Source organism: Hydra vulgaris, chromosome 08, assembly GCF_038396675.1.
Source record: "Hydra vulgaris chromosome 08, alternate assembly HydraT2T_AEP".
Taxonomy (NCBI): Eukaryota; Metazoa; Cnidaria; class Hydrozoa; order Anthoathecata; family Hydridae; genus Hydra; species Hydra vulgaris.
Window position 1 is genome coordinate 20,544,484 of NC_088927.1, and position 13,181 is coordinate 20,557,664.

Here is a 13,181-nt window from a genome sequence, read left to right on the forward strand (position 1 = left end):
AATGTAATGCGCATTAATGAACCCACATCAAGCCGTTACTCCAAGAAATTAAAGGTTTTAATATATAATAGTTAAACATGTTCCAAAACATATTGTTCATGTTTAAATATTGATATGATATGTTTATAATTTCTTTAATAATCAGTTTTAAAAAATTGATCATAAATACTAAACAAGGTACTCACAACTATAACTTACCTGAGTCAACTTAAAAAAAACAGATTACTCAATTTCATAGAGAGGACCTCGTCTATGAAACATAGTTCTTAATGAAATAACATGAAATTTATAGCCTTAATAAGTTATTTTAAAAGAATAGTTAAACTGTATTTTTTTTGACGTAATGACGTAATTTCTAACAGAAAATAATAATAATAACAATAGTAATCTTCTTAAATTTCTTACTTTAATTATTTTTTTATTCTATTGTTGCAATCTTCTCGTAGTTATTTATTAACTTGCTTTATATAATGATTACTTGTGAAAAATGTTTATAATGACGAAATAAATAATAATACATTATTTTTAATTGCATATTTTTGCTATTTTTCATTAATATTTATAATATTATTATTTTTTTTAACATTAGTTAAATTTTAAATTAGCAGGAAATTACGTTTCCCATTTTCTTCCTAAACTAGTTTAGCCATAGGTTAAAAATATTAGTATGTTACATAAAAGATGTATTTTGTTTAAATTTTCATAAAAATTTATTTTCATACTTGTCAAAATTATTTAGAAACTAATTTAAAAAATTAAGAATAATCTTTATTTTTATTAAACTTATTATATTATGTTATTTATTATTCTATTATACTCATTATATTATGTTGTTTATTACTTAATAAACTCATTTTATTATGTTAGTTATTACTTAATAAACTCATTATATTATGTTTAAAACATGATAAAATAAAACTTGAAAACATGATAAAATAATATTTGCTTCATATAAAAAACTTTGCATGAATAAAATTCAGTTATAAAACTTTTAAAAAATTTTCATTTATTTTTTAATTCAATTTAGTATGTACATATAAACTTAATTTATCAATGTTATTTCAACGTACGTATATTATAAAGTAAACATACATTACATATAAATATTTATTCATTTAGAAGTTGTAAAATTGCTATATCTACTCGTGTATTTATTTCATTACTACTATTTGTAACGCCAAGTTTCACTTTAAGTCTTTTTGAAGTGATAAAGAATATAATAACAAAATTAACAGAAAGAATAGGATCTGGTCCAACGTGCACAGTTGTTTCAGAAACAATATACTTAATGTTTTTTGATCAAGTTTTATCTACAACTACAACTTGTTCGAAGCGGTAAAAAATAAAACTTTAGTTTCTGCACTCTAAAAATATTTGTGCTTAATTTTTTGACTATATTTATATAATGAAAATAAGAAAATCGTGCAATAACGGGTGCAATGAAGGATAAAATATTAGTAATTTGTTTTCATTTGTTATTTTTTTATTTATTACTTGTTTAGCCTAATTATTTATTTGGCAATCCTAATATCAGCTTTATTTTAGTTGTGTAAACTTTTACATCCATAGCAGTACTTAGTGAAGGTATTTCACTGAAATATGCACTGAATAAATTTTAAATTATCAGTATTTAATTCTATCTTGTTTTGGAAGTTTAAATGTTCAAAGTTTTGTTTTAAAAGGGGTTTAAAAAAATAGGGTGACTTTGGCCCCCTACATGGGGAGAATTTGGTATGAGCTAAAGTCACCATGTTTAGTAAAAAAAAACTGTTAAGAAATAATTTTAATGATTTTTTGAAAGTATTATGATAGTTTATGTGTTGTAATGGTAAAAACTGAGATTTCGTATTACTAGTACAATGCAAAATCCGTATAAATGTATTATACTATTAAATCTTATAAAGTTTATATTATGCAATTAAATCAATATAACTGTGAAAGTATTTTAGAAAATTAGAACAGGTAATTTATAACGTATTTTCTTAAATCAATGAAATTAAAATTTTCTAAAGCAAATTTCAAAAAAAGAAATATTTATAAGTTGTTAAATATTAATAATAAATTTAATACTGTTACCGTTACTCATTAGTGCGTGTTTGACGCGGAATTCATGGCAGCCATTACACCCGAGTCAATAACGAGAAAGAGTTGCAGAATTTTTTTTAATAAGAAAATGTGAGCGAAAGTGTTATATCAAGTTTAACAATTTTACTTTTACATGAAAATTGCATTTGCGGCAATAACTCCTTATTTTGATTTATAACATCTATTAGCCATTTTATAAAGTTGTATATTTTTTGCTTAATAAATAACGTTAAAAACTTTAAGAATAGTGTGCTGAAGTGGTTGTAACTACTTCAGTACACTATACCATGTGAGCTATAGCTTGCTATGCTTCCGATAGGCTATGCAGAGGGTTCAAATCGTTTCATTTGCACTTTTTTTTTTTAAATTCTTTTCAAATTTTTCAAAACACAAAATAAAACAAGCAAGTAGAATTCTATGTAATGCGCATTAATACACCCACACCAAGTCGTTACTCCAAGAAATTAAAGCTCTTAATATATAATAGTTAAATATGTTCCAAAACTTGTTTGTTTTGTTATGTTTAAATATCGTAAACGTTTTTAAAGGTCAATAGATTTTATATTATATAGATATAACTCTGAGCACATGGCACAAATTGTTTTTATTTATAATAATCCACCTATTAAAACAAAACTTAAAACATTTAAAAAAAACCTTAAAGAATTTGATTCCAATTCTTTTATCCAAGAAATTTCTGATAATAACTGAGAACTTCTCATAAAAGAAGAGGTTAACATAAATGAATCTATAAACTTTTTTCATAAAATATTTGAAAAAGTATTAGATCGGTATGCTCCCTACAAAGAATTAACATAAAAAAATAAATGAAACTTCAATTTAAACTTTGGATAACTTCGGGAATTCCTAAATCTATTTCTAATAAAAACAGACTATATAAAAGATTTACTAGATCAAAAAATGCAAATGCAATCTATTATTTACAAAGTTTAAGTTATATAGAAATAAAGTTAGCAATTTTTTAAGATATTCTAAAAAATTATACTACGCAATTTTTTTTTGAATAACAACAATAATGAAAAGGATACATGGAAAGGAATTAAGGAAATCATTAATATCAAACCTTCTACTAATAAAGTCTTTTAGTTTTAAAATCAATGAAAATAGTATCTCAGATCATTGCAGTGTTGCCAATATACTTAATAACTATTTATCGACTATTCAAGACAAACTATCTAAAAATATTGCTCTTTCTAAAAAACGAAGGTTTCAAGAACTAAAATACATACTATTTTGTTGTTGGATAAAATAAATTGCGAAAATAAAGTTGTTGCTCAAGATTTTAGAGAATTTTTCTAAAAACTCTTTCTCTTGATTTTTGTTTGTTTTTTTATCGATAAGATTAATTTCCAAAAACAGGTTAAAAATATCACTATCAAAATTTATATAAAAAATCACTTTTATAAAGATTGCTTCAAAAGATTGTTGCCGGAAAAGGCAACAATCTTTTGTTGCTTTTGTACAGTTGTACAATCTGTCTCATCCACATTCCAAATATCTGTTGCGGTAAAGCTGTATTTTGTTAGTATCGAATTTAGATTGTTGAAAAATAAACTCAAATTATATCCGTTAAAGCAGGTGGCACGACTCAGTGATGTAGCTTTGAGCGTTCTTATTGCAAGCTCTGGTTTTCTTTTTAGAAACGAAGAAAGCCATTCTGCACCAACACGCTTGTTCTTTTTCCATGAAAGAGGAACTTTGCATTTAATTTTTTTTCGCGTAATTGTAAACAAACTTTTGCACTTCTGCAGGAGTGAGGCCATAGTATACGCATGAAGCCTCTAATATGTACCTCGTTAGCGCATTCTCTTCTTCCATAGTAAAAATATTTCTGTTGTTGTAGTACCCCACAGTTAAACTGGTCGGGGTGTTTGGCATTGCTTTGACTTTGATGCAGTATCTTCTGAGTGTCACATGAGATATGTCATAGTCTGCTGCAACTCCTCGACATTTTTCTCCATTGTCAACTACTCTTTTGACAGCAGCAAGCATCATATCGCTTGATGTTTTACCTTTTGCTGGTGTCTTTCGTTTATAATAACGCATTCAAAAATAATTTATTAATGCCGACAACTCTTTCACTACTGCAGTTTTACAAAATTTCTATTAGCAGTGACCGCAAATAATTTTCAAGAAAAATTAGAATCGTATATTAAAAAAATAATTTAAATTTAAACAACAAACCTTTTTGAAAAACTAAGTAAAAGAACTTTTAAAATGTTTATTATATATAATTAAAAAACTCTTTCTCTTCATTTTTATTTGTTTTTTTATCGATAAGATTAATTTCCAAAAAAGTATAGAAGTACTCAAGAAATAAAGAAGCGTAAATTATTAAAAAATTAACTAATGTGTTAATCAGTGTACAATGCTAAAATTTTATTTTAGCGACAATTTTTATTTGGTATATGTTATCTCTTTTTCAAAAATATGCAATATACATCTAGAAAAAGAAAAAAAAACAATAATACCTGTTGGACAACCATAATTAAAGGAGATTTTAAAACATGCTACGTACATCTAAAAAAAGAACAAAAATCCTGGTAAATCCTAGTAATCCTGGAAAAACTGTCATAAAAAAACAGAGGCATACTTAAAGGAAACATTCTTAAAGGAGATATATTCAACTGAGACATACTTAAAGGAGAATTTTCACACAAAATTTTAGTTAACTAAAAATTCTAAAACAACAAAAAAATCTTTTGAAAAATTACCATCAACAAAATAGATAAAAAGTGTTGGCATTGTAATAAGTTATTACCTGTAGATAAATAGACTCGATGTGTTGTATGTGAAAATTGGAAAAATTCCTTTCCAATGAAATTGAGAGAACGGTTTTGAAATTTTTAGATAAGTTTTTTTTTTGTTGTTGTTTTATAAGATTGAGTTTAAAAATATACTAAATAAAAGATACAAGATCGATTAACTTTAGTGGGAGATCAATAAAAAAATTTTGATCATTTTTCAAAGTTTTAAACATGGGACAATGTAAAACCATAAGTTTTCAAACTTGCGTTTTTACTTTGAGCTAGGATGGAAAATTGGCTAGCGACTAGCTAGCGATATTTGTAACAATAAAGACAGTGATTCAGCCACGAGGACCGCCAACCAAATAATCATGCAACTAGCTAGCGACAATTTATAACGATAAAGATATTTTTCGCAAAAGCCTTCAAGAAGAACAGCCGCGTTTTTATCTGCATAAAAATATATTTAAAAAAACAACAAAACTTTTCGTTCCGTAAACAAAACAAGTTGTAAACAAATGGCAGTTACTATGGTTTTAAAAATTGGCATGTAGAAATTAAAAACATGTTAAAGAAAATGTTGTTGGACTACAGAAAAGAAACGGATGCAATGCTGAAACAACAGGAAAAAATATTTGTCAAAATTTTAAATTCAAATACGAAAATCATCAATAAGCGGCTTAATAAAATTGCACGTTTATAAAGAAATTGGGATTAGATTAGAAAATAATTTTTTTTTTTTATGGATATCCAAATAGTTTTCTGGAAATACAAGTTTTAAATACTTTTAATATATTTATATTTATTATTATATAAATATATTTAAATTTTTTGTCATCAAACAATATAAACATAAAAGGTATCATTCATCAATTACTCTACACTCTTAAATTTTAATTATTTCTTGGTTTTGTTTTACTATATTTTCCAAAAAAAGATTATAGTTTAAACTATCCAGAAAAAACATAAGTTATAAATTAAAAGAAATTATGGGAGGGGATATGTGGCTCACCACTAGAAAAAAGTGGTGGCTCACCATTAGAAAAAAGTAGCGGTTAACCACTAAAAAAAAAAAAATCCCCAAATTTCACAATTTCAAATTAAAAAGTGTATAAGAGCATAACATAAGAAAATAAAAAACAACATAAGAGTCATTTTACAACAATTTATTCCTAAAATTGCAAAAATATGTCAAAAAGGTTGCAAAATCAGTCAATTTTGAACAAAATTTTGAAAAACGATAATTAGGAAACAATTAGAAATTAGAGCTTCATATTTGGCAAACAGTTTAATGCACATAAAATGAAGGGCCTGAACCAAAATCACTGCTATATTCTTAGTAAAAGTTGAAATTTTTGATTTTTTTGACAAAAATATCAAATTATGGAGGGTTGGCTAATAAAAGAAAATAGTAAAATATAACTAACTAATTAACTACTTTGTTTTTAGCATATATTTTTGTTTTTAGCATACATTTTGTTTTATGCCCTCCATCATTATATGTAGAACATGCCCTGAAAATTTGAAGCAAAAAACTTAAGTCATTCAAAAGTTATGACATTTCAAAAATTAAAAATTGCACAAAAAAAGTGAATGCAGAAAAACAACAATAAACATTTTATAACTAAAAAAAAATATCAAAAACTTCCAGATAAGTATGGTTTAAAAGTTTCCAGTTGTTGTTCTTCATCTTGCCAACCCTTATTAATGGCTTTTAAATGTATCCTTTTACGTTTTTTTTCAAAAGAGTCTTTTTTATTCATACTTTTATTCATACTTTTATTCATACTTTTATTCATGGTAACGCGTTTTTGATCCCTATAAAATGAGGACACTGTGGATTTTACACCATTTTCAAGGTTGAGGTGACTCATTACTCTCTGAACACCAACAGTTCCTCATTAAAATACAATACAGCTGAGTTCACTTCCAACTCAAATGAATAAAAATGTTTTTGGGCATCTAGACCATATAATACTATTAAGATCCTCAATAGAATTCTGTGTTTGAACATGAGTGCATTTTTTCAAAAGGTTGTCATCACTCAATTCTTTAAACTCTTTCTTAATGATATGATATATCCATACTGGCAAATTAACTTTAGGTTTGCAAATGCTGTGACCTGAAGAGTTTTCTTTCATGCTGGCACTAACTGAAACACGCTCAACATTTTCGCCTTCTTTTAGGGTAGGTGTTTTGGTCCACTGGTTGCCATGAAATGCTCTTTTTCTTTTTAAACTTTTATTGTTGTTGCTTCCCATTATATATAATATTCTAATATTTTAAAATATATAATATAAAACTGATAATTTATACTAAATAATTAAAAAATACATACAATGCTTTTAAATTACAACAATAAATTATCAGAAGATATTATCTGATAAATCATACAAAAATAACAACTTCCATACACTGTTATATTCTAAACTTTTGTCAAACCATGCTGGCCTTCTAAACTAATGCGTGACTAACAAAGTTTGACAAAAAAAATTAAATTTAGGTAAAGAGAGAGGGCAATTATAAACATAAGCTTGTGTTGCTAGGGGCCGTTCCTATGGAAAGTTGTCTGATAAGGTCTAAATAAAGTGAAATTGATAAATAAAATTAAATAAATAAATTGAGCTTGAAAAGGATCTAACTTCTGCTACAGCATGGGGCTCACAGTGGCTGGTGAACTTTAATTCAGATAAAACTCAATTTTTTTCAGCCAATCGTTATCGCAATAATTTAGATCTTCCTATATTTATGAACGGTGATGTACTCGATGAGTCACATACTCTTCATCTTCTAGGACTAACTCTTACTTCCAATCTTTTTCGGAAACCATATATCAAATCAGTTGCAAAAGTAGCATCTGCTAAGATTGCATCTCTTTATCGAGCTTGCCACTTTCTTACTTCGGATTCTATTCTCTATCTCTATAAATCTCAAATCCGGCCTTGTATGGAATACTGTTGCCATATCTGGGGCGGTTCTTCTAATAATGCCCTTTCTCTTTTAGACAAGGTGCAAAAACGCATTGTAAACATAGTTGGACCTGCTATTGCAGCCAACCTCAAACCATTATCACATCGTCGTAATGTTGCTTCTCTTTCTCTTTTCTATAAATACTATAATGGGCACTGCTCTAAAGAGCTAGCATTTCTTGTGCCATCTACTAAAATTCATTCTCGTGTTACTCGTCATTCAATTAAGTGTCATCCTTTTTCTGTGACTGTTCCTAAGTGCTCCAAAAGTGCTTATTTGTCTAGTTTTTTTCCTCGAACATCAGTTCTTTGGAATTGGCTTCCTTCATTTTGCTTTCCTGATTCATATTATTTGCAATCTTTTAAGTCGTCTGTCAATCGTTATCTTACTCTACAATCTTCATCTTTTCTCTTTCAGTAACTTCCAACTTTAATTAGTGGCTGCTTGCAGCCTTGTTGGAAGCGAAGATGTATTAAAAAAAAAAAAAAAAAAAAAACCTCAAAAAAATACTCAAGATGTATCAAAACGGACTTTAGAAACGTTTACAGCTATGTTGAATTACTATAAAACAAAAGTAATCTCAAAAACCAACTTTTGATAAAAATTTAGTTTTTTTAGTGGTGAACCACCTTTCTTATGATCTTAAAGTCTTTCTTATGATCATAAAGATCCTAAAGCGTCAGCAGTTGAATGTAAAGCCTCCAATGTTGAAACTATAGAATCTTTACAAAAAAAGAATAAGACTGAAGAAATTCACTATTTCTTGTTCAAAACTCCAATTTAATAAAAAAACAAAGGCTTAATTAAATGCTTTCGATTGCATCGAAAAAGAAATGGCTGAATTTGAAGGATCAAATGACCGTCCAAAAATGCTTAAAAAATTGCATTGTACTTTAAAGTTTTTATCAGCATCATTAATTGTTACAGAAAGATGCTTTAGTGCTCTGGACTTTTTTTTATTACAAATTTGAGAACATCTTTGAGTGATAAATTAATAGAAATTTTATGTTTTCAGTTCTATCGTGAAAGTTTAGTTAGGTTACGATTTGCTATACCTGTATAGTACTATATAACACAAAAATGTAATATTAAATGTAATTTTTCACTATTTGGAAAATAGTTAAAATTACTTAAAATTACTTCAGTTACTTAAGTAATTTGAAAAAATTTACATGAAATTACATAAGTAATTTTTTTCCATTACATGAACACCCCTAATTGAAAATATAAAATTAATTCTTTACCCTTCTGCAATTTTTTCTTTAAATACAAATAAATCATATATATATATATATATATATATATATATATATATATATATATATATATATATATATATATATATATATATATATATATATATATATATATATATATATATATATATATATATATATATATATATATATATATATATATATATATATATATATATATATATATACAGTATCGGACAAAACGAGTGCAACCAAATAATGCTAATTTAGTTTCTTTATATAAAAATGCTGCATTTAATCAATTTAGAGAAATAACTATGTAACTGTTTAGAGACAAAGTTCTTCAAGTTTTATTCATCACAAAGTTCATTATTTTTACACGAAAATTAATAAATTAATCAAAAGTATTAAAAAAAGTTGATTTCTTTCTGGACAAAACAAGTGCAACTCGACAAAATGTTGACCAAGCTGTAATTCGCTATCAATATTTCGTGGCGAATCCTTTGTTGTCGATCACAGCCTTGCATCTTCGAGGCATAGATTCGATCAGGTGATCAATGAAACTTTGTGGAATCGCTGCCCAAGCCTTTTGGATTTGCTCAAACAGTTGATCCTTATTACGAACACCTTCATGATTAATTCTGCAGTTGACGATCTCCCACAGGTTCTCGATAGGGTTGAGATCCGGAGATTGAGGCAGCCAATCCATCACCGATAGGTGGTTGTCTTGAAACCACGACTTGATTACTTTTGCAATGTGTTTCGGATCGTTGTCTTGCTGAAAAACCCATTTTATTGGCATATTCCATTCAGCATGAGGTAACATAACATCTTTCAGGATATTTTTATACATGAAACAGTCCATTATTCCATCGTTTTGATGTATTGGACCTAGATCGTTAGCAGAAAAACACCCCCAGACCATTACATTGCCTCCACCATGCTTCACGGTCTTATGGCAGTAACATAAATCGAGGCGTTTTCCGACCGGTCGACGTACACGGCAAATGCCATCGCTCCCAATGATGTTGAACTTCGATTCATCATTGAACAGGACAGTTCGCCATTTCTGCACATTCCAGTCAATATGAGATGTAGCAAACAGGAGTCTTTTCTTCTGGTTTTTTAGTGAAATCAGCGGTTTCTTTGCAGGGCGTTGAGAAAACAATCTGGCTTCAACAGCACGTTGTCTGATTGTTCGGTCCGATACAGGCAGCTCTAATTGCTTTTGTATCTCGACTGATGATATCCAGGGATCCTTCTTGATGGATCTGACGATCATAGAATCCTCTCTAGAAGTGGTGGAACGCGGTCTTCCACCTTTGTTATCTGCTGCCAACTTCCCCGTAGAACGATATTTGGAACATAGTCTTGATACAGTTCATTTTTTCACGCGATATTTATCACAAATACTTTTTTGTGACATTCCACTTACGTAATTGCCAATAATTTTTTTTCTTAGTTCCAATCCAATACAGTAGGGAGCCATTTTCGCACTTGAAGTCATAAAAATAATAAAAATAAATAATCACGCTTCTCAAGGCTTACCATGTTACATTTACCTTGTGATGATACAATAATGCTCTGTGGAACACAACGTCTTGGTTGGATGTGGACTGTATTGATGTAATGAAACACTTGTTGTATTTCACTTCTTGTATTGATGTTCTTCGATAAAACACTTTGATAAAACCCACTTCGATAAATTGTCTTGATAATACTGACTGATTGACTTCCATATACTGACTGAATTACATGTCGATTTACATTTCTCTTATATAGTAAAATGAACCAGTGTGAACCTGTTCTGGAAGATTCTAGATGCTTCTTTTCGATGCTTCTGGATGCGTCTGGATGCTTCTGAATGTTTCTGGATATTTCTGGATGCTACTGGATGCTTCCAGATGCTTCTTCTGGAAACTTCTGGAAGCTTCTGCATGCTTCTGGAAACTTCTGGAAACTTCTGGATACTTCCTTTAATTATTAAAAAACTTCCGTGACGTTGACACTGACCAGACTTAAGAAAATGAAACAAACCAAAAAATGACAATGGTTAACTGTTTAGTATGGCTTATGTGTGGTGTTGTATCAAGAATGATTGAATAATATTTTGAAGAGTGGAGCATTTCTAAAATCTTTTTCCTAATAGCATCACTTATAATGCTAATTATTTCGTTTTGTGGCACACTCTTTCCCAGGGCCGCCGCGTACGGTTGTTCATATTGTACCCCGCACAAGGGCGCCGACTGAAAAAGGCGCCGTCAGGCGCTTCTTTTACTCTGCGCCACCTCACTAAAAAAAAAAAATTAAAACTAAATATAAAAAAATGAAATGGTATAAAATAAAAAGTGACATATACGGATTTATTAAAGAGATACTGGAAACGTGGGCGCAACGTATACCTTATTCTACTACGCTATAAAAGCGCGCTCGTGACTTCGTGCGATGCGATCGGTGTAGATCGCTCAATTTCGTTCGATAAAGACGTCACCACGGCGCGTGGTATTTTACATATACACACATATGCTCATGTGCGACGTTTGCGTAAAATGTAACATATATGTTCATTTATGATGTTTACGTCTTGCCAAAACCGCCACCCCAGGAAAAAACGTTCTATAGAACGTTTTTTCCTTTTGTAACATATGGCCTATAGAAACTCTATAGAATTCTATAGAACTTCTATAGAATCTCTGTTAATTTCTATTGAAATTCCTATAGAACTTTTTTTTCTTCTTTTTTTTCTATAGAAAAGAAAGTTTTATAGCAATTTCTATAGAAATTAATAAATATTCTATAGAAATTCTATAGGCCATATGTTTCAAAAGTTTATAGAAATTCTATAGAAACTCTATAGAACTTTTTGTCCTGGGACTGCATTTGTCTTCTGTGTAAAACAATGGTTTTATTTATTGATTTTCATCAGGCATTCATTATAAAATTTCAACGTAAGTATAATTTACAATATTAAATTATTGTCACAAAAGAATAAACTCGTGAAATTTTTCTCTTAAATAAGAAATATTGTTATATATTTGACAATTATAAAAAACGAATATTTTCTGATTTATGTAACACAATATTGTATTTTCTATTATACTTGAGAACAATAAATTTTTTTACCAGTGCTTTAAATTCGTATATAGAATTTTTTATGGCACAAAATATAAATGAATTTAAAGTATTAATGTATAATAAATTTTAACTTAAAATCCTTAGATGTCTGGAATCGGAAAAAAATCAAAACTATCAGGCGCGCAAAATAAGAAAAATCGACTTAAGCGAGAAAAGGCCCGACAAAAGCTATCAGGTTCTTTAGATAAATTCACTATTAAAACTATTAATCCTACTACGACTCCAGCGGAAGAAAACCAAGACCTAATTCTCGAAACACAAAGTTCTTCTGGTGTATCCATAAATTCTATAATAGAAAACGAATCGAAAGAAAGTAATATAATACGATTCCGAAAAAATTGATTTTAACTTTAAAACTGTTAATCCTATTACGACTGCAGCGGAAGAAAATCAAGACCTAAATCCCGAAACACCAAGTTCTTCTTCTGGTGTCTCCATAAACCAAGAAATTAATAAAATCGATTCCGATTCCGAAAAAGTTGATTTTAACGATCCGGCTACTTGGCCAAAACAAATTAATATAAAATTAAGAAATCGTTTAATAGAAAATGATACTAAGCATTTAATTTTGAAAGACTTCCCAAAAAATGAGTGTGGACGTAAATTTTCTTATAATTATTATTATCGAACTTTATCAAACGGGGAAAAACTTGCAGGAGTTATTTGCTTTATTCGAAAACTCATAATTTAGTATTTTGTTACTTTTGCAAATTAATGTCTGACAATACTACACAACTTACTAGTGGTTGTAATGATTGGCAACACTTAAGCCACATATAAAAAGTTCACGAAACTAGTGTTGGGCACATAAAAAACAGTTCAAAATATAGCGAATTGAAAATGTCACTAAAAAAAATTGTACAATTGATGCAATGCAACAACGACTCAACGAAACCGAAAAAAAATATTGGCGATCGGTCGTGGAACGAATTATTCATATAATACAGTCTTTATCAAGTCAATACTTGGCATTTAGAGGTTCATCTAAAAATCTTTTTCAAAACGA

At 28.7% G+C, this 13,181-nt stretch overlaps 1 protein-coding gene across 1 annotated transcript; it reads left to right on the forward strand.

Moving 5' to 3' along the window:
- The first annotated feature begins 12,259 nt into the window (after positions 1-12,259).
- LOC136083114 (zinc finger MYM-type protein 5-like) lies at positions 12,260-12,866 on the forward strand. Its single transcript, XM_065802523.1, has 2 exons — positions 12,260-12,488; positions 12,556-12,866. The coding sequence occupies exons 1-2, from the start codon at positions 12,260-12,262 to the stop codon at positions 12,864-12,866; spliced, it is 540 nt and encodes a 179-aa protein (XP_065658595.1).
- Positions 12,867-13,181: the final 315 nt, after the last annotated feature.